This window comes from Ascoidea rubescens (assembly GCF_001661345.1).
Source record: "Ascoidea rubescens DSM 1968 unplaced genomic scaffold ASCRUscaffold_3, whole genome shotgun sequence".
NCBI lineage: Eukaryota > Fungi > Ascomycota > Saccharomycetes > Ascoideales > Ascoideaceae > Ascoidea > Ascoidea rubescens.
In genome coordinates, this window is record NW_017962915.1 from 997,672 (window position 1) to 1,018,978 (window position 21,307).

The window sequence follows — 21,307 nt, forward strand, 5'->3', positions numbered from 1 at the left end:
TCTCTTGGTTATTTTTAAATCACTGCTAGTTTAATAATACCGTTTTATTTTCCACTGCTACTGCAATTATTGTTCTTTTCTTCTCTCTCTCTTTCTTTTTTCTTCCATCATCCATAATTTCAGTCCATATAACCTACATCGCTCCATATTATATTATATTATATTATATCCCTTTTTTGCCCTTTTTCTTCCATCTCAACAATTCTCTCCTTATTTTCTACACCAACTCAAATCAGCTTAAATCAACACAGCCTAACACACTTCAGCCCTGATCAATTCACCTTACATCTACATCTCAATCTCTACTCATCTCTTCTTTCACCATCCTTTATCTGTCTTCACCCAGCTCCAACCAACTTTAATTTCCTCCAGCCAACTCTAATTCCTTTCAATCACCTTCCATCATGTCCAACACCCAGGAAAATGCTATAAGAAGAAAAATCGTCATCGTTGGTGACGGTGCATGTGGTAAAACCTCGTTGCTCTACGTCTTCACCCTAGGCAAATTTCCCACTGAATATCATCCAACTGTCTTTGAAAATTACGTAACTGACTGTCGAGTCGATGGCAAAGCCGTTCAATTAGCATTATGGGATACTGCTGGTCAAGAGGAATACGAAAGACTAAGACCCTTGTCCTACTCAAAGGCCCATGTTGTCTTGATAGGTTTCGCAATCGATGTTCCCGATTCCCTAGAAAACGCAGGCACAAAATGGTACGAAGAAGTCACTGCTAACTGTAGAGGCGTCCCCATAATACTCGTGGGCCTCAAAAAGGATCTCAGGCTCAGCGAAAAGGACTACAGATACGTTCAATACAGACAAGGCGAAATAGTAGCAAGAAACATAGGTGCAAGAAGATACATCGAGTGCAGTGCTTTAACTGGCGAAGGTGTCGATGATGTCTTTGAAATTGCAACAAGAACAAGCTTGATAGTAACGCATACTCAAAACAACCGTTGCTGCTCTATTTTATAGTCCTCATCTTCACCAGCATATCCACATCCTCATAATCAAAAATACTCTTCTCTAAAATTAAAAAAAAAAAAAGAATATCAAAAAAACGCATTCAAAAAAAAATTTAAAAAAATTTAAAAAAAATCAAAAAATTAAAAAAAAATCTAACAAAGTCTAAGAAAATCTAAGAAAATTTAAGAAAATCTCTTATTTATTTGGCATTTTTTTCTTATATCCCGATTTTTTACTATTATTTTGTTTTCTCAACATCAGTTTATCTTCCTTTTATTTTTGTTTTCATAAATTCTCTAAAACACTGCTTTCTTTATGTTATCTCTCTCTCTCGTTATTGTTTGTTTTTTTTACCTCCGCTTTGATTTTTTTTCTCTTTTCTTACCACTTTTTTGTCTTCATTGAACAATTATTAGATATCTATTTTTATTTTACCTGACTTGCCTCATTTACTTTGACCTTTAAAACAATATATCCTATCCAATTTACTTCTCTATATCTGTTTTTTTTTCCTCTATTTTCCCATGTTTTTTTGTTTTTTTATTTTATTTTACTTTAATTTTTATTTTGTTTCTTGGTTACAAAGGTCATAAAGGGTTTATTCGCTCCTTTGTTAGTTTTTTTCAATGACTATCGTTACTATCGCCATTTATCTCCTCCCAATCTAATCTAATTTAATATAGTCTAATCTAATCAATTTTCCTGTTTACTCTCTATTGTTCTCATTAATCCTTCATTCGTTGGATTTGGTTTACATATACTAAGTATCAATCATTGTACAATTGTCTCTCCTTTATCTCTTTCCACCACTATTTTCTCTCTTTTTTCTATACTCAATCTCCTATTTATCTAAATCGAATTGTCTATTAATAAATAATTTACCAAAATAATTAATAACCCAATTAATATCATAATTATTAACTCAATTCAACCAAACTTGTTTTCTTAGGTACACAAATTACACGTTCTACCTGTAAAATTCAGTACCCACAAAATCTCATCTTTCCCATAAACTACAGGTGTTTCTTCATACAAACACATGTTCTCTCAATATAAACCCCTTATGTAATCGCCTACTACCTCAAACAAACTGCCAAATTTAAACTTCTCTTTTTTTTTCCACTGTTTTTTTTCTAAACAGTTCAAATTTTTCACTTTTTTTTTTCACCTTTTAAAAAGGATCAAGTTTTCAATCAAAAAAAAAAAAATTTTCTCTCTCTTTTTCTCTTTCTTAACTCTTAAAGTAAATCAATTTCAAAAGATTTAATACTTTATCTTAAGTTCTTACTATATTATTATTATTATTATAATTATAATTTTTTTTTTTCAATTTAACTCGCTATTATCTTGAATAATAATACAATATACCTCTAATATAATATAATATTTAATATAATAATTTGAAAAAAAATGGCTGAAGGTGTCTTTCCAGGTGCTATTGGTATCGATTTAGGTACCACCTATTCTTGTGTTGCTACTTACGACTCAGCTGTCGAAATTATAGCTAACGAACAAGGTAATCGTGTTACTCCATCTTTTGTTGCTTTCACCTCTGAAGAACGTTTAATTGGTGATGCCGCCAAAAATCAAGCTGCTTTAAATCCTGCCAATACCATTTTTGATGCTAAACGTTTAATCGGTCGTCGTTTTGATGAACCTTCTGTTCAAAAAGATATTAAAACATGGCCCTTCAAAATTATTGACAGCAACGGCTCTCCTCTAGTTCAAGTTGAATACTTGGGTGAAACTAAAACTTTCTCTCCACAGGAAATTTCCTCCATGGTTTTGACAAAAATGAAAGAAATTGCTGAAGCTAAAATCGGTAAAAAAGTTGAAAAGGCTGTCATCACTGTCCCAGCTTACTTCAACGACGCTCAACGTCAAGCTACCAAAGATGCTGGTGCCATTTCCGGCTTAAACGTTTTGCGTATTATCAATGAACCAACCGCTGCTGCCATTGCTTACGGTTTAGGTGCCGGTAAATCTGAAAAGGAAAGACATGTCTTGATTTTCGATTTGGGTGGTGGTACCTTTGATGTCTCCTTATTGCAAATCGCTGGTGGTGTTTTCACTGTCAAGGCTACTGCCGGTGATACTCATTTAGGTGGTCAAGATTTTGACACAAACTTACTTGATTACTTTCAAAAGGACTTCAAGAAGAAAACTGGCTTGGATATCTCCAAGGATTCAAGAGCTTTACGTCGTTTAAGAACTGCTTGTGAACGTGCTAAACGTACTTTATCTTCTGTTGCTCAAACTACTGTTGAAGTCGACTCCTTATTCGACGGTGAAGATTTCTCTGCTAACATCACTCGTGCTAGATTTGAAGATATTAACTCTGTCTTATTCAAATCTACCATCGATCCAGTTTCTCAAGTTTTGAAAGATGCTAAAGTCCAAAAATCTGAAGTTGATGAAATTGTCTTGGTTGGTGGTTCCACTCGTATTCCAAAAGTCCAAAAATTGTTATCCGATTTCTTTGATGGTAAACAATTGGAAAAATCTATTAACCCTGATGAAGCTGTTGCCTATGGTGCTGCTGTTCAAGGTGCTATCTTAACCGGTCAATCCACCTCCGAAGAAACCAAAGATTTATTATTGTTGGATGTTTGTCCATTATCTTTAGGTGTTGCCATGGAAGGTAACATTTTTGCTCCAGTTGTTCCAAGAAACACCACTGTACCAACCATCAAACGTAGAACTTTCACCACCGTTGCTGACCACCAGACTACTGTTCAATTCCCAGTCTACCAAGGTGAACGTGTTAACTGTGCTGAAAACACCTTGTTAGGTGAATTCGACTTGAAAAACATCCCACCATTACCAGCTGGAGAACCAGTCTTAGAAGCTATTTTTGAAGTTGATGCTAACGGTATCTTAAAAGTTACTGCTGTTGAAAAATCAACCGGTAGATCTGCTAACATTACAATTTCTAATGCTGTTGGAAGATTATCAAGTGATGATATCGAAAAGATGATTAACGATGCTGAAAAATTCAAATCATCCGATGAAACCTTTGCCAAACGTCACGAAGCCAAACAAAGATTAGAATCTTATGTTGCCTCAATTGAAACCACCATCACTGACCCAGTCTTGTCCTCTAAAATGAAACGTGGTGCTAAGAACAGAGTTGAATCTGCCTTGTCTGACGCCCTAGCTGCTTTAGAATTAGAAGACTCTTCTGCTGATGATTTACGTAGGGCTGAGTTAAGTCTTAAACGTGTTGTTACTAAAGCTATGTCTTCCCGTTAAGTTTAAAGTCTGGACCTTTTTTTTTATTGTTTAATCCAATTGCAAGAAATTTTTAATTGTTTATAATTTATGAATCTTATTTACTTGAGTTACTATTCGGGTTAAATGCCAAAAATAAAATCGGTTTTTAATTTTTTTTTATTAAGTTTTTCCTTTTTTTTATTTGTTTTTATACTTTATTTGTATCTCTATCCCAAAAAAAAAGTATAAATCTATTGCATGTAGTATATTTTCTTATTTCTACAAATTACTAAAAATAAATGAAAAAAAATTTTAAAGATGTCTATATCAAAACTGAATAATCATACAAGTTAAAAACAGAAGTAAAAAAAAAAAAAAAAGCCCATGCATGCAGTATGTAGTTAGTTTTCTTATCTTATCTTTGACACAATCATTGTTGAAAGAAATCCTCCTCTTCTAATGTATTTATCTCGTTTATTGTCTGAATCACTGAGTCTTCACCATAATTTATTCCATATGAATTAAGTATAGGCAATTTTTTTGAGCTGAATCCATTTATAATCGCCAATCTTTGTTTTTCCCCAAGCCTGGAAATTGGAAATTTGTCCTCTGAAACAAATGTAACTATATCCAACATTAAATGGTTACTGTTCAAAACCTTTGAGAATATAACTGGCACAAGAGATGCTTGATATTTATTTCTTCTTGTGGCACATACTGCCACTGTATATCCATCACATCTAAAGACGCAGGATAGAGAAACATCAGGATGACATGTTTCAATAGAATGCTCAATATCCGTTACAAAATGGTGAAGACCCAAAACATCAATTGTATTTGCAATGCTTCCTAAAACAAACAAAACTTGTATGATCATTGTAGATCCATCATTAGCTGTCTGAGGAACATTGTGTATGAAACCCAAATCACCAGTTCTGAGATAAGTGAAATCATTTATTGGGTTCTTGATTTTGCAATTGAATTGTTCTTCTACAATTCTATCACCCCCTAGTCTTTTTCCGTTTGTGGCACCAATGGCATTGCATTCAGAATAAACCCATATTTCACCATATTCTCCAACTTTGCAAATCTCTAAAGTTTCGGGATTCACAATAGCGACTTGGGTGCAAGAAAAAATACACCCAGAATCCTGAATTTTTATTGCGCTTGGTACTGTTGAGGGATTAACAATCGAAACATATCCCTGCCTTAATGCAACTGGATCCAAAAAAAGCTCTATAGGGTCCATGTTTAAATATGATCGACATGAAATCATAGGATTGAACAAGTGTGAGTAAACATTATTTAAAGCAAATGATGATAAGTTAGTCTGAGCAAAATGTAGTATAGTGTTCTTCATCAAGTTGTGTTTAGGTCTTTCATCAAAGCAAACCATCAAGTTTTTCAAATTTCCTAAATTTAAAGATTTTGATATCTGGGGTACTCTTAAAACATGCGACAACATTTGTGGTGTAACCAAAACATCTTTTACTTTAAAATTTTGAGCTGCACTAAAGAAAAAATAAGGAGATCTATAATAATCAGATGGCAAAAACAAATATGTTGAGCAGCCCAAATAAACTCCAATCAAAACACTCTGTAGTAATCCAAGACCAGAAACATGTCTAGCACAGGCAAGAATTGAACTTGAACTAGTTAATTTACATGTTTCTTTAAACACTTTACACATGGAAATTATAGTAATGTGATTGTATTTTATTCCAACTCTGGTATTATCAGGCAACCAATGTAAACAAATTAAAGAAACAGTTTTTTCGTTTCTAAAATCTGCTTTCTTTTGAAATTCAAACAACTTAGATCTGATAGTTGTTGGTGAAACACTCTTATATTTGGTTGTGTTTTTAATTTTGGGCAATTTGGTTGTGAAAGTTAATTTCTTGAGTTCCTTAGAAACCATTTTTAATTTGAATATTTGTTCCACATCGGTATTAACAAAAATCATACCTATTTTAAAATCTTTAATCACTTCAATGAATGCTTTTGCATCTTCAGAAATTATATTTGAGTCTAATGGCATCATTGGGATTGGAACAATTCCAGTTAAAAAACATGCAAACAATGTGATAGCAAAATCGTCTGAAATATTGTACATTAAGATAACACAATCTCCTGGCTGGAGAGTTGTCTTGAATAAAATATAGTGGCAAACAGATACAACTCTTTGATCAAATTTTCTCCAACTGCAATCTCTTGTCCTATGAGTGTCATTAATTGTACCAAAAGCCAAATAATCAGGGTTATTTAAAACTCTCCATTTTAATATATCAACTAAAGTTTTAAAATCTGTCAAGGGGGCGTTAGTTCTATCATCAATAGAAACTTTGCATATATCAATTCCAGTAAATTGAAGTTCTGAGTTCATTAAAACATTCGATCTCAATTGACAGGAATATGGAGACCATATTCCACCTGTAATATCAAGACCGTAGGGAATGTTTGTTATAGACTTTGCAATATTAAATTTGACGTATTTTGCCTTTAAAGCAGCATGAACAAACCTTGTCTGGCACAGTTTATTGGCCACTTCTTTTTGACCATTTTTATAAATTCTTGGAAGATAATTGGGTGCTGCTATTAGCAAGCAATAAAGTCTGACATTGTGGTATTTTTCTACCAATTTTAAAGTTTTTTCGGCTAGTAAGTCTAATTCTTCATAGTTTATCTTTACAAGTGCTCCAGATGAGGTTATTTGATCTGCAGCAAGTTTTGTCTCTATGACTGCCACAGGCAAACTTTCATCATTAATGGAAATATTGAAAATTGAACATTCGGAAATAAATGGTAATTTTCTGAACAAAGTGTAGGAGATGTGTTCAACATAATGGTATCTATATCCATTATCATCAAAGCCTTCGATTTTTGGAATTGGAGGATTTGTACTTGCACTAGAACCGGTCGTATCATTTCTATTAAGGTTTGATGCTTTCAGACTTGTGCTGTTTTCTCTTCTAGTTCCATAATAATTTTTGGTAGAAAGCGAAGGAAATTGTAATATACCTAATTCTGGGTTGCCTGATTTTTCCATTAATAATTTTTTATCTATCCAAGTTACTTTTTGTCTAAATCTATCTTCATAAAGTCCCAAGACATAAACTTTGCCGTTATAAATAAAGCCCAATAAGCCTGTTCTTAGAAATTCCAAATCTAAAGGACCTTCATAATCATTACATTTTGCCAAAAAGATATTTTGAGAATCATTTTGAGAATCCCAAAAGCCGCCAGGCAAACAGGGACTATCAACCCAAATTTCACCTACTTCTAGAACACCGGCTAAAAATCTTGTTTCTGGGTTGACCACGACCAAAGTTGTATCAGGTAGAGGAAAGCCAAAAGAAGTTATTCTAAGATATTTTGAATCAAAATTTGTTAATTGAGGAGGAGGTTTGTCACTAACAATTTCAACGGTGTTTGTTGTTAAAGAATTTTTATCAATTAACACCTCAGCGATAACAGAGGAAGAATTGTAGTCTATATTATTAGCGCCATCTTCATCTGGTGTTATTGGTTTATGAAAGATGCAGCCCAATTTGTTTTCATTTCCAATCCAATCTCTCATTGATATGATCATTCCACCATACTGGTTTAGAGCACAAATTGGGGATATAACTAATCTTGCCTTTGAGCAGCCTAGGGGTTTTAGCCATCTATCAGATATAATTTCTAGGACTTCGCTATTTACAGTTGAAGTACTTATTAGACACCATTTTATGTAGGATAGATTGACTTTATTCTTTTTATCAAAGTTTCTAGTAGAAAGAGGATCGGCCTGGTAATTAAAGGCGACAGATTTTAGGCCAAGATAGTCTGCTAATAGAATTCCGGCTTTGAATCTTGTTATAACGTTAGCATATAGACCAGCTACATTCATTAGTTCTGGAGGAGCCCAGATTAGAGTGTTGCCAGAATAGACTAAGAAAAGGACGCCTATAATTAAGCCTGTTGAGTATCTGCAATCAAAAGTGCTAAAAATGGATTCCTTCTGAGTGTTGCGGTTAATCTCTGATCTTTTGATTGATTTCATGGAGGAAGATATTAGAGGGGAACTCGATAAGATTTTTGTTAAATTTGACATTTGGTGCATGATAGTTTTATGGTGTAAAACGATGCCACGAAGCTGGCCAACAGGAGATTTTGTGTATTCGATATAGGCGATATCAGTGACATCTAAGGCAGGGGGATCAGATTTTCGTGGTATTTGGTAGTTTCCAAGATCATCAGTTTTGAGAAAGCCAACTCCCTTGGGCCATTTGATCTTTGTAGTTGTGTTGTTGTTTAATTTTTCAAAGGCCTTGCAAACATAGGTTGAGTAGAAACAAAAATGGGATTGTGTTTTGTTCATTATTTCGATCATTTCGGTGGTGGTTAGATCTATCATGGGTACAGCAACGGCGCCAGCTAAGAAGCAGCCAAATAAGGCGACCATGAATTCAATTAGTTCAGTGTTTCTGTAGATTAGACAGATGCGATCACCTTTGTAGAGGCCAGTTTTTTTGCGAACAAATTGAGCTACTTTTTCAGCTTTCTGGTATAGTTTTCCCCAAGTTATTGAAGTGTCCAATTTGCCCTTTTGGTCGAGAGTATTGATGGCCGGATCGGTTGAATAAGCAAAACCTCGTTGTCTGAGGATTGTTGGTAGGTTTGTAATTTTTTCCTTTGCGCCCAAGTTGATCAAGTCTCTTGGGTCCAAAGGTCTTTGTAGTTCTACATTTGGGATTTGAATTTGGTTTTGTTTTTGGATCAATTGGATTGGTTGAGGCGAGACCTGGATTGGTTGTGGGGATGACTGGTTTAAATTTGAGGAGCTTAGAGCTGGTATTGAAGTTGGACCGGAAGGAGAAGCAGAAGCAGAATTTTGGCCAGAGTTTAATAAGGAAGTTGAGTTTGAGAAGGAGGGCTGATTTGAAAAGCAGGGTTGGTTTGAGTTTATGTTGTTATAAAGGATTGTATTTTGGTTATTCAAAGGGCTGTTTTGAATTGTTGGTTGGGGCTGTATATTGGAGAATATAATTTGGTTATTGTTGTTATTATTGTTGTTATTAACGTTATTGTTGTTATTAATATTATTGTTGATGGCATTGCTGATGGTGTTGTTTGTGTGGTTGGGGCTAATTGAATTTGTATTATTTAGATGGTGACTATTTATAGAAGAATATCTTGAATGAAAAGGGAAGGGATAGGACTGGTCATCCAAAGGCAAGGAATGGAAATTGGAAGAGTTTCCTGATAATATGGAAGGACTGTAAATGTTTGAATTAAGAGAAACAGTTCTTATATGAGATGGTATGTTATTGAAATTATTGTTATTGTTATTGTTATTGTTATTGTTATTGTTATTGTTATTGTTATTATTATTATTATTAAGATTGGCATTCAAGCTAGTGGTGATGCTTTGGGAATTTGATAATGAACTGGGAATTGGCTGCTGAAATTGAGACAGCAACTCGAATTGAGACAATATTAGAGATCTCTTTTTGAAGTAGCCCTTTTCAGTGTAATCACCATCTTTATATTCGTTGATAAGCTGCTGTAGCTTCAAAGCGATTTCAGGAGAGACATCTGGAGGAATTGAGAAATCCATTGAGAAAAAACCGATAGAGCAAAAGGGGGATCAGCAGGGGGAACAGGAGGGCATATATACAGAAAAAGTGGGCACTGAGCAGGATGATTGAAGCTGGAGTAGGCTACTGGCTATCGGTTGGTTATCAGCTCTTTATCGGAAGTTGGTGAAGATCAGTAGCTGATTAGCAGTTGGTGAGAAGTGGTTTTAGACACATTGTGAGGTTGGCACTGGGGGAGCTGGGCATGTGCTGGAAACCAGTGCGACGGAAGACGCAGACAGACGCAAGAGAACATGTGTTGATGTAGGAGCCAGGGAACCGGTGCCAGAGGCGAGAGAAAGACCATAAAGAGAAAGGCCGCTTCTACCAGGACTCGTGGGCCGCACATTTACGAGTTGCTGAAAAGTGAAAACCCGAAATGCAAAGCCTCTTTCTTAGTCAGAATTATCGGGATGTACGGATAGGAAAAGGTTCGGCATTTGTCTATTATGAGAGTATAAAAATCCGAATCGATTTAGCAGTTGTTCTATCGGGACGCATCCAATCAGACTACGCCGTTGAAGCTGGATTTAGGTACTGATGCTATTTTTGATTGTGGACGACATGGAATGTAACGTATGGATCCAGGCTAGTGTATGTGGTATCACCGTCAACAAAGAGCGTTGCCAACGCAGGCTTTCCAATCCTGAAATAAACACATGTTATTCAGTTGATGCGGCATATTCGAACTCAAAGCGACAATGTTTACTGTCGCTGGGCCAGCGTTAGCCGGAACAGCTGGGCAGAAGCAGCACCACAACACCAACTAAACGGTCTCGAAGTCGGCGATAGCGTGGGTGTGTCAAACAGTGATTTGAGTAGCTCCAACGCGCCATTACTTCATGCGCTCATTTACCCGACTGTGCTTCACGGGTAAATGAAGCCACCTAAAACATGCACCGCACACCGCAGCTCACTGCATGCAAGCCCTGCCGGTTCGGATAGTGCAGGCTCTCGGCAGCCACAGCGGCTCCGGGCCAATCACAGGGCGGCAGGGTCTAAAAACGGGACCAGGGCAGAGGCTAATCAGGAACAGGATCAGTGGGTTTCAGCGGGTTTTAGTCTGCTTTCTTTGAAAAGACAAATGTTTCCCTTTTCAATAATCGCTAAACAGGATTCAAAGCTTTTCCAATCAGTATAAATATATCCAAATATCTTGTCATCGTCCACTTTCTCTTCCTCTTTTTCTTTTGTTTCTCTGTGATATTTATGCTTTTCCACAAAAAATTCGGTCTCTCTTAACTCATCCCTTTTCCTCGTCCTTCTGAGACTTTTGCAATCTTTCAATCTCTCAATTTCACCTTCTCGTGCTTTTTTTCTGTTTCAATAATTGCTTTTCTATTAAGACGGCTCACATCTTCCTGATTTAACTGCCCCCGAATTATATCTTCTACTCTATACTAAACTCTCCACAATCCATTTCCTATCAAAATAATGCCCAAGGCTGATAAACCCCCAAGAGCAACATTAGAGCAGAAAATCGAAATCCTAGATTTCCATCACAAATCAAATAAACCCCAGTCTGAAACCGTGGAAAATTATAAAAACCAGTACTCAATCTCAACTTCCTCCTTCAGCGAATGGCTAAAAAATGAACAAGAATTGAGAAAAAGATACAACGAAGCTGGTGCTCATGGAAGACAGGGCAAAAGAAAAGTCAGATACAAATATGACACCATCAATAAAGAAATGGACTTGTTTGTCTATGACAGAAGACTGAAAAACCTATCCTTGGGCGAACCCATATTAAGAGCCCACTGGTCTAAATTGGCTCATCAAATCGGTGTAGATGATCCCAAAAGATTAGACAGCTTCAGTCATGGTTGGTTAAGTCAGTTTAAAAAAAGACATGGCCTTGATAGAAAATCAATGTCCACATCCTCACCTTCTTTATCCATATCATCAAATTCAAATAATCAACAAAACAATCAACAGAACATACAACAAAACAACCAATCAAATAATAAGTTAACGAAAAACAATTCAACAAATAATAACACAAATAATAACAATAATAATAATAATAATAATAATAATAGTAATAATAACAGCAGTAATAATAATAGTAATAATAATAATAGTAATAATAATAATAGTAATAATAATAACAACAATAACAATAACAATACTAATACTATTAGTAATAACAATAATACTATTAATAACAGCAGTAACAATAAATTAAATGACAACCAAAATAGCTCAATTGCAAGCAATTCACCCAATAGATCTCTTAACACCTTGAACAACTTAAACACCAACCTTAACAACAGCCTCACCAATAGCCTCACCAATTCTATCAGCCTCAATGGTAACTCAGAGCTATCAATATACGAACCAAGATTGAAATCAACCGCAACTCACTCGCCCATTCAAAATCAGCCCCAAATCCTTCAACAGCAGCAGCAGCAGCAGCAACAACAACATTCCGAAACACCAATCAACTCAAACTTATCTCCACAAAATGGTGTTAATGGAAATCTTAACGTTAACCCCAACTCCGCTGTTGTTCACATCCAGCAGGACTCTTATCCTGCTCTAAATGACGAAATATCCGCAAGATTGTTACCAAATCCAAACTCCCACAATTCAAACAATAACTCTGCTAATGTTTCTACCTCCTATAACTCAATGCAACAGCATCCCAATGACAACAGATTCAACTCCTCCTTCAACAACATGTTCACCCGCCAGATTCAACAGCCTTCAAACGCATACTTGACAAATGACACTTCCCAAATACAACAGCAATTAGGCACAAATAGACCTTATGATCATCCACAACACCAACAGCAGCAACAACAACAGCAGCAGCAACAACAACTAAGACCATATTCAACTTCTCAATCCCAATACCAGTCTTATCAGCCTCAACAACAAAATCAGCTACAATTGCAGTCCTCTCAATTGCAGTCCTCCCAATTGCAATCCTCCCAATTGCAATCCTCCCAACTACAAGTTCAACAACCCCAACAACTACAACAGTTGTCAAATGGTAATGTGAACAACAGAATCAACGGCTCTTCTCTTAATGTAGACATACGTTCAAAAGATATCGATCGTTTTATAACAAGTTGGGCAACCATTTTCTTTGAACATAACAACGATGACTTTCCAAGATCAAAACAATTGTTTGAATCCTTTAAAAAGACTTTCAGGGATGAGATGTTAATAGTCGATAACAAAAACGGCTCCTTACATAGAGTTGACAAGTTTTTCATTGATTATCATTAAGCATCTACTATCATTTTCCAATACTCTCTTTTTTTGTTCTTGTTTTACTTCGTTTTAAATTTTTGTTAACTATTGAGTTCTTGCTGGTGTATTGTTTATTCATTATGTTTGTTTTCATTAAAATTATTAAATTCCATTTTTATCACTTTTTTCCACCCTCTCCTATATAAAATTACATAAGATTACGCTGCCAATACAACGGGAGATTTAGCTTTCTAATCCCCCTTCTTATCCAGATACTTTCCTTGTTTTTTCCAATCCGGTTTTTAGTACCCGTGTCCCGATAGCAAAGCTGTTCCATGCAGCAAAAAGAATTTGGAAATTTGAAGTCAAAAACTTCGTCAAAATTTAAAAAATTTCCCTTTTATATCAGGATTTTGCTCTAAAATAAACGTTTTCTTCCACAATTAATCCGAAAATCTTTGTAATTGGGACGCTACTTGTCGTGTTTCCACTTCCGATTCTTCTTCTCCTTCTTCTGAATCACTTTCATGAGGCCTACTAGAATTGTATTCTTCTTCTTCGCCATCACCATCATCTTCGTCGTCGTCGTCGTCGTCGTCGTCTTCGTCTTCTTCTTCTCCTTCTACAAAATCTGCATCGTTTTCATCATCATCACTATCATATTCTTGAATCATCTGCTGATTGATGGCTTCATTCAAATTTCCAGCTTGATTCTCATTATTGTTGTTATTTTTATTTCTTTGGTACGATGGTTTAGCCTTTAATTCATCTGCCATTGATTTATCAACAACTTGTTTATCTTTGATATATTTATCGATTTTACCAAATTCAGATTGATCAATCATACTAAACTCAATTTTTTCTTCATCTTTAATAATTAATGTAATATTAAACGTCAACCTTGTAATAGATGAATAACTTATTGATGTGATATCCTTTGAACTGAAAATCAATATTGGTTTTTTAAATCCAAATAGTATATAATCTTGTAAAAAATACAATGTCCCTTCTTTATTTTTCTTAAATGCTTCCACATAAAATAGTTTGGCATTTTTATAATCACTAATTCTAAATCCAGTTAAACACGCTTGCTGAATTATGAAATTTCTATAACTATCATTCTCCTTATCCTGATCATTAGTGCTAAAACTATCTGGATAACTAGTAGAAAGGTATTTTGTCATCAATTCTTTATTTATTGTTAATAAAATAGGATCGTTATTAAATTTGTTCAAGTAATTTTGTTTATAGAAAACTATTAAATAATCTAGATTTTTTTTCTCGGGCACAGGTAAAAAAGAACTGAAAAAAATGTTGTCGTTATTTAAATCATTCAAAATCAATTCGGTTTTCTGTAAGTTGGTCTTATTGAAATCAGTTGATATAGATAAAAATGGGGTTAAACTAGTAGGATTAACAGCAAATATTAAGTTCATTTTTTTTCTCAATGGAGATTGAAAGGATAACTGGGACAATTTGAGTATAATTAATGTAGGATCAATAAATGATAAATCATTATTTTGTTCAATTTCACTTAATTTTCTTTTTTTAGCCAATTTGTTGTTATCATTGATAAAACTAGCACTGGTATTATTATTATTATTATTATTATTACTAAAATTATTTAGATCATTATTAAGATTACTATCCATACAAAAATCGTACAAATCTTTAAATGTTTCAATTAATTCGGGATTTTCATCTTTAGTCAAATAATTTTTGTTAATATAATGTATCTCAAAATTCAAATTCAAATTCAAATTTAAATACATACTAATTGAGGTTCTTATTCTAGATTGAAGGTCAAAAGGTAAGTTATCAAGGAAAGACATATTATAATTAACAGATGGAGTATAGTATAAGTATAGTATAATAATTAGTTTTTTCTAGTTGTTATTCCAATTCTAGTTCTAATTCTAGTTCTAATTCTTTTTTCTTTTCTTTTATTCTTTCTCTCTACTCTTTTGTTTCTTCCATTTCGATTGATAACAACGCGAAAAAATAAAAACTTAGAACAAAGTCTAAATCATAAAGTTGTGCGGAATTACAAAGGGTATAGACATGAAAAGAATGAAAAGATGAAAAGATAAAAGGATAAAAAGATGAAAAGAATAAAAAAATAAAAAGAAATTAAAGAATAAAAAGAATAATGATAATCGTTATAACAGAGGTGTATATATAAGTAAATTATATATGTGGTGAATTAACTAAGTCGTAATTTAATTCATGACTTAATTGATGCTATTTAATAAGAATCCAATTTTCTTAAGATTTCAGCAGTGAATTCTTCGGTTGTGGAATTACCACCTATATCGTGGGTTCTAACTTTACCATCGCTAATAACTTTGTAAGTTGCTTTTGAGATTCTATCAGCATGTTCGTCCAAACCAATGTGTTTTAGCATCATTGTAGCAGATAGAATCATGGCAGTTGGATTAGCAATGTGTTTGCCCTTAAGACTCAAACCAACATGTCTGCAGCCTGGTTCAAAGACAGCATGCTCTCTGCCAAAATTAGCACCAGGAATCAAGCCTGGACCACCAACTAAACCTGCACCGATATTGGATAATATGGAACCGTACAAGTTTGGAGTGACCAAGACGTCGAATTGTTGTGGTTTTGAGACAGCTTGCATTGATGCGTTGTCGACAATCATGTCACTGACTTCAATGCCTTCATAGTCGTTAGCAACGTCCCTAACAGTTTGTCTGAAGAGACCATCGGCCAATTTCATAATGTTGGCTTTATGGATGGCAGTGATTTTTTTTCTGTTGTGCTTCTTAGCGTAGTCAAATGCAAATTTGGCGATTCTTTCACTTTTATATTTGGTGACGATTTTTAAACTCTCAACGACACCAGGAACAGATTGATGCTCTAAACCGGAATACTCAGCTTCAGTGTTTTCTCTGATAAGCACCATATCGATACCGTCAATTCTTGTTTTGATGCCTGGGATGTTTTTGATGTGGGAAAGGGAAGCATAAATGTCCAATTCCTTTCTTAAGGCGACATTAAGAGAACCATGACCAGCAATGGAGCTGGGAGTGAACCAGATTCCTTTCAAGCCAATTTTATTTTTCTTAAGAGAGGCGACAGCTTCTTTGACAGCCTGGTGGGAAGAGACATCGTCCAAGCCTGAGATACTTATGGTTTCCCAAGTGATAGGAACAGCTTCAGCTTTGAAGATCTCCTGGACAGATTTGGTGATTTCCTCACCGATACCATCACCAGGTAAGAGAGTGACAGTGTGGTTGGCGAGAGTAGCCATGGAACGAGCATTGGCGAGAAGGGAGGCAGCAGAAGATTTGAGGGCAAGCATTGTGGATGTAATTGGAGTAATTGGGCGCTGTTGAAGAGGATTCTGGTGGATTCTGGTGGATTCTTGAGGCTTTTGAGGAGGAAAGAGAAAGAGGACAATTTATAGTCGAGGAGGGCGGATTAGGTTTGGAAAGGCCGAAGAGGGCTCGGAAAAGCGAGTCGGAGAAGGTGCGCCGGCGGGAAAAACAGCATAGTGAGGTGTTTGAGGTGTTTATTCGGTAGAGCATGGGAGAGGAAGAGAGAAAGTAGAGACATAAAAAGTACATAAATATAGAGGTAGAAGTGGGTGAATGAAAAGCGTAACAGGCCAGGGATGGACAGCATCTCCTTCTGTGGTCATGAATACTATTGGGCTTTTGTGTTTCGTTGCCTTGATCCCATCTATGTACCTAAATAAGTGAATAAATAAATAGTGTGAATTTAGTGAAAATGAGAATGATAACAGTAATGGCAATGGCAATGGCAATGGTAATGGTAGTGATAGTGATAGTGATAGTAGTAGTATTGATAATCGCTATGGTGGAATCAGTTGCAAGTGTTGAGCAGCTAAACAAAATAATAAAAAACTATGGTCAAGATGACATGTACATCCAAAAAGATTAAAAATAAGTGCTAGTTACCATTGAATGAATAAATAAAAACAAATTTATAAAAGACCATTTCAATCATGTAATCATGTAATCATGTTTCATTTGATATTAATTGTATTTGTTTTATTCCATTTTTTTTTTATTTTTTTTTTAATTTTGTTTTGTTGTTTAATTTGAATGTGAATTTGAATGTGAGTGTGAATTTGAATGTGAACTTGAGGTCGATTTTGATTTTGCTTTTGAGTTAGAGTTTGAGTTTGATGCTTAATGTTGTTTTTTTATATATAAGGACTTTCTTCGACTAACATATTACGAGAAAATAAAAGACGTTTAGCTCTTTCGTCATCACCTTCATTTTGATTTTGATTTTGATTTTGATTTTGGTTTTGAGAAATGTCGCGATTTAAAGGTTGTTGTTGTGGCTGTTGTACTTGTTGCACTTGATCTTGTTTTCTATAAACTTTATTGTCAGTAATTTTTTTTGAAGTAATAGGGGTTCTAAACAAAGCGAGTTCATCTCTTTGTTTTGAAACAGTATTGTGAGGATTATCATACCATTGATCAATTTTTCTAGAGGCGCCATTTTCAGTTGCCAAAGGGATAAAGGCTCTATTTGGAGATTTGAAATAGACAATTTGGCCCTTTTGACCATCAGGGATTATCATTTTTCTAGGAAAACCTACTTGGTTGTCAGGTTCTAATGGGGATTGTTTAGGTAGGGTGTTGAGTACTTGATTTTTTGGAGCATTTGGTAATAGGATGTTATTTTGGATGATATTATTTTGGTTAATTTGGTTATTATTTTGGTTATTATTTTGGTTAATTTGGTTGTTATTATTTTGATTGTTATTATTTTGGTTGGGCAATTGGGATTGTTTAGATTGATCATCCTTTTGAGCCTCGATTGTGTGTTGGAATTTGAAGATGGTCCAGTCAAAGACGTAGTCATATCTGTATTCTTCTCTTATGAATAGTTCTCTGAACATTCTTCTTAGGAAGTTATAATCAGGTTTGTCTTCGAATCTTAAGTGTCTTGTGTATTCTAAATAGTGGGCAAATTCAGTTGGCAAACCTCTGGTTAGAGATTCGGAGGAGCAGGATAATTTTTTTTCCATTATTCTATCGTATTTTTGTCTTTTTGTTGCAGCTTTTAGACCTTGCCAAGGTAAAGAACCTCTGCAAAAGTAGATTAGAACGTAGGCTAAGGATTCCAAGTCATCTCTTCTTGACTGTTCGATACCTAGATGAGTGTTGACCGAGGCATATCTTGCAGTACCAGTCAAGTTTTTATTTTCTTTGTAGGGGATGTGGACTCTTGATCTTGGTTCTCTGTATTTTTTGGCGAGACCAAAGTCGATGACATAAACAACGGAGCCTCTTCTGCCTATGCCCATGAGGAAATTATCAGGTTTGATATCTCGATGGAGATAGCATTTGGCGTGGATGTATTCCAAACGGCTGATGAGCTGGTCAGCTAGAAGGAGAACGGTTTTGAAGGAGAATTTTCTGCCACAGTAGTTGAACAAGTCTTCCAAGGAGGGACCCAAGAGATCGATAACCATGGCATTATAATCACATTCGGTGCCCATCCATCTAACAAAGGGAATACCTACACCACCACCAAGAGTTCTGTATATTCTCGACTCGTAGTGAAGTTGAGGGTGTTTTGTAGCGATGTTTTCCAATTTGATGGCAACTTCTTCACCGGTGATGATGTTCACACCTAGATAAATATCACCAAAAGAACCAGAACCAATTTTACGGCCAATACGGTATTTTCTGCCAACGCGCAAGTCCATGTTAAATGTTAAGTAGTCACACTGCTGAAGGCAAATAGAGATGTTAACGATAGATGATAGACGATAGATAATAGAGATGTATACAATAGCAGCAGTAAGAATACGGACGCCAGTAGTAGATAGTCAATGTGATGGGTGTATTGATAAAGATATTGATAAGCTATTAGATAGACAGCCTGGATGGGAGGGCTAGAGAGATATGGAGCAGGGTTCAAGGAAGGAGATATGGGAGTAGGAGAGAGAGAACAGTGGTAAGCACCTGTGGAGGCTGTAGACGATGGAGAGAAAAGCCTGGGATGGTGGGAGAAAGAGAAAAGTGTTGGGGAGAAGCAGAAACAGAAGCAAAAGCTGAAGGAACAACAGCAGCACCATTTATAAAGCGGCAGAGTGGTGGAAACTGGGAAAATTTTACTCCAGCGCTGGTACAAAGCCAGGGGCAAACAGCTGCGCCAGAGTCCTGTTTCTGAAGGGGCAGTGTTTGTCTGTGCTGAGTCTGCGCTTACGTGGCTCACCAGAGGGTCTGTTTTTAAAAGGGAGATTTCACGTGCGCTGGGAAGAGTCAGCGTCGCCCCAGCAGCGCGTCAGAACCATTCTGATGAGCGTGTCAGGTGACCGCTGCGTGATGTTTAAGACCGTCTGTGCGGTGCTTTTTGTGCAAGCATCACGTGTGGCGGAGGAAAAGCGCAAGAGGAAAAAGACAGGCAAGAGGTAGTTTTATTCAACGTTAGTGGTGCCAAATCGTTATAAAAGCGGGTCCAGAGCCTTTCGTGGGCTATTTTTGCCTTTTGTATTATGTGCTTCTTCCTCCTGACTGTTTTTGTAGTTGAGAGCAGTTTCAGTTTCAGTTTCCGTTTCAGTTCCAGTCCACACCCAGTTTCCGTTGTGTTTGCCTCCAGTTCTGTCCGTTATCAGTTCCACTGCATCACTTCCAGTTCTGCTGCAGTTTTCAGTTGAGTTTTTTTTTTCAACAAACGAAAATTTTTTTATTTTTGAAGAGTAACAATAATTTCTGCTATTTTTCAACACTAAAATCCCAGAGATTTAAAATCAATCAATCAATTAACAAACTACTCAATCAATTTTAAATCGCAACAACCTGTTTTAATTTAACATTTCCTGCTTTTTTTTAACTTTCACACATCACAACTCGTTTATATTAGTATCCTAATTATATATATTCCACTTATAATCTAGTCGATACTTAATTAATAATCCACTTAAAATGACCCAATCAACTTCTTTTATTTCTTCCAACTCATTAAAGAGCAAACAAACAAATATTAATAATAATAACAATGATAATAATAATAATAATAATAATAACAACAACAACAACAACAATAATAATGAAAATGTCTCAAATACAAATCGCACTTCTCGTTACGACAGCTACAGACAATCTTTACTATCAAATAACGTAACTCCATTCACAACTTCTCAAATTAACCATAATAACCACAACCTTTTCAATCCTAATCCTAATCTTAACCACTCTCATAACAACTATCCTCATTTAAATCCTCATTATAACCCTCATATTCCTCATAATCCTTATTACAACACTAACACTAATACTAATACTAATACTAACACTAACAACAACAACACCAGTACAAATACTACTAACACTAATAATAACATCAATATTAATAGCAACACCGATACTGCTAATACTAGTCCAATCTACACAAATATCAACCCAAACAACAGCATAAACCCATACTACTACCATCCTATCGACCCAGCTTTTATGATGGGTTACAACTATTCTTATTCCATAAATAATGTAAATATCTCAAACAACCAATCTCCAATCTTAATACCTCCCACTTTAATACCTTCAAATCAGCAGCATCAACCTCAGCAATTTCAACAACCACAACCACAAATAAATAATAACAACAATAATAATAATAACACAAATAATAATAATAATAATACTAATAATAATAATAATACTAATACTAATACTAATAACAATCCTAATATCAACGCTAATATCAATGCTAACACCATTGCTAATTCAAATAATAACAATAACACCGATAATATACTGTACTATAATTCCAATCCTAATTTACAAAATCTACATAATATACCCAATTTCACAAATATCAATATTCCTCATATTCAAAACAACTCAAATAACTCAAATAACTCAAATAACTCATATAGATATAACAATCGAAAATTATCTAATAATATCAACAATACTAATCCTAATATCAATAATAATCAAATAAATAAAAAGAAAATCTTGTACTCAAATAATCATAAAAATATTCACTATACTAATGACAACATTAAAAATAACAACATAAAGCCATTAATATCCAATAACAATAACAATAATAATAATAACTTTGTTAATAACTTCAATTCTTCTATAGATTCTTTACCTAATAACCCTTCAACTCATAACAACAATATAACTCAAGATAACACTAAAAATACTACAATCATTGATCACAACCAAATTTCAGTAATTCCATCCTCGATAAACTCACCCTCGATAAACTCACCCTCGATAAACTCACCTTCAATACACTCATCCTCAATAAATTCACCCTCAATAAATTCATCCTCAATAAATTCACCCTCAA

General features: G+C 35.0%; 7 protein-coding genes across 7 annotated transcripts; 3 read left to right on the forward strand and 4 right to left on the reverse strand.

Annotated features, from left to right (window-relative positions):
• Positions 1-404: 404 nt before the first annotated feature.
• On the forward strand, positions 405-977 carry RHO2 (Rho family GTPase RHO2; the record flags this gene model as incomplete). Its single annotated transcript, XM_020190337.1, has 1 exon — positions 405-977. One exon carries the CDS (start codon positions 405-407, stop codon positions 975-977), a length of 573 nt encoding a protein of 190 aa, XP_020048853.1.
• Positions 978-2,218: 1,241 nt separating this feature from the next.
• On the forward strand, positions 2,219-4,359 carry SSB2 (Hsp70 family ATPase SSB2). Its single transcript, XM_020192862.1, has one exon. The coding sequence runs from the start codon at positions 2,379-2,381 to the stop codon at positions 4,218-4,220; it is 1,842 nt and encodes a 613-aa protein (XP_020048854.1). The 5' UTR covers positions 2,219-2,378; the 3' UTR covers positions 4,221-4,359.
• A 94-nt stretch (positions 4,360-4,453) lies between these two features.
• Positions 4,454-9,909, reverse strand: CMR2 (Cmr2p). The gene has a single exon (XM_020192863.1). The coding sequence runs from the start codon at positions 9,778-9,780 to the stop codon at positions 4,612-4,614; it is 5,169 nt and encodes a 1,722-aa protein (XP_020048855.1). The 5' UTR covers positions 9,781-9,909; the 3' UTR covers positions 4,454-4,611.
• A 1,059-nt stretch (positions 9,910-10,968) lies between these two features.
• Positions 10,969-13,507, forward strand: ASCRUDRAFT_74909 (DNA-binding domain-containing protein). The gene has a single exon (XM_020192864.1). It carries the CDS (start codon positions 11,234-11,236, stop codon positions 13,031-13,033), a length of 1,800 nt encoding a protein of 599 aa, XP_020048856.1. The 5' UTR covers positions 10,969-11,233; the 3' UTR covers positions 13,034-13,507.
• A 242-nt stretch (positions 13,508-13,749) lies between these two features.
• On the reverse strand, positions 13,750-14,499 carry RTT106 (Rtt106p; the record flags this gene model as incomplete). The annotated part of the gene is made up of 1 exon (XM_020189869.1): positions 13,750-14,499. A coding segment is annotated over one exon (750 nt), but the record flags the coding sequence as incomplete, so codon positions are not given.
• A 743-nt stretch (positions 14,500-15,242) lies between these two features.
• ASCRUDRAFT_32259 (isocitrate dehydrogenase) lies at positions 15,243-16,265 on the reverse strand (the record flags this gene model as incomplete). Its single annotated transcript, XM_020190344.1, has 1 exon — positions 15,243-16,265. The coding sequence occupies one exon, from the start codon at positions 16,263-16,265 to the stop codon at positions 15,243-15,245; it is 1,023 nt and encodes a 340-aa protein (XP_020048858.1).
• A 992-nt stretch (positions 16,266-17,257) lies between these two features.
• HRR25 (serine/threonine protein kinase HRR25) lies at positions 17,258-19,062 on the reverse strand. The gene is made up of 2 exons (XM_020191047.1): positions 17,461-19,062; positions 17,258-17,358 (listed from the first exon to the last, which is right to left on the reverse strand). Coding segments are annotated over exons 1-2 (1,245 nt in total). The 5' UTR covers positions 18,705-19,062; the 3' UTR covers positions 17,258-17,357.
• Between the last annotated feature and the right edge of the window lie 2,245 nt (positions 19,063-21,307).

Coding starts and splice junctions, on each gene's coding strand:
- CMR2 (XM_020192863.1), bottom strand. CDS start 9,780: ATGGATTTCTCAATTCCTCCAGATGTCTCTCCTGAAATCGCTTTGAAG.
- HRR25 (XM_020191047.1), bottom strand. CDS start 18,704: ATGGACTTGCGCGTTGGCAGAAAATACCGTATTGGCCGTAAAATTGGT.
- ASCRUDRAFT_74909 (XM_020192864.1), top strand. CDS start 11,234: ATGCCCAAGGCTGATAAACCCCCAAGAGCAACATTAGAGCAGAAAATC.
- SSB2 (XM_020192862.1), top strand. CDS start 2,379: ATGGCTGAAGGTGTCTTTCCAGGTGCTATTGGTATCGATTTAGGTACC.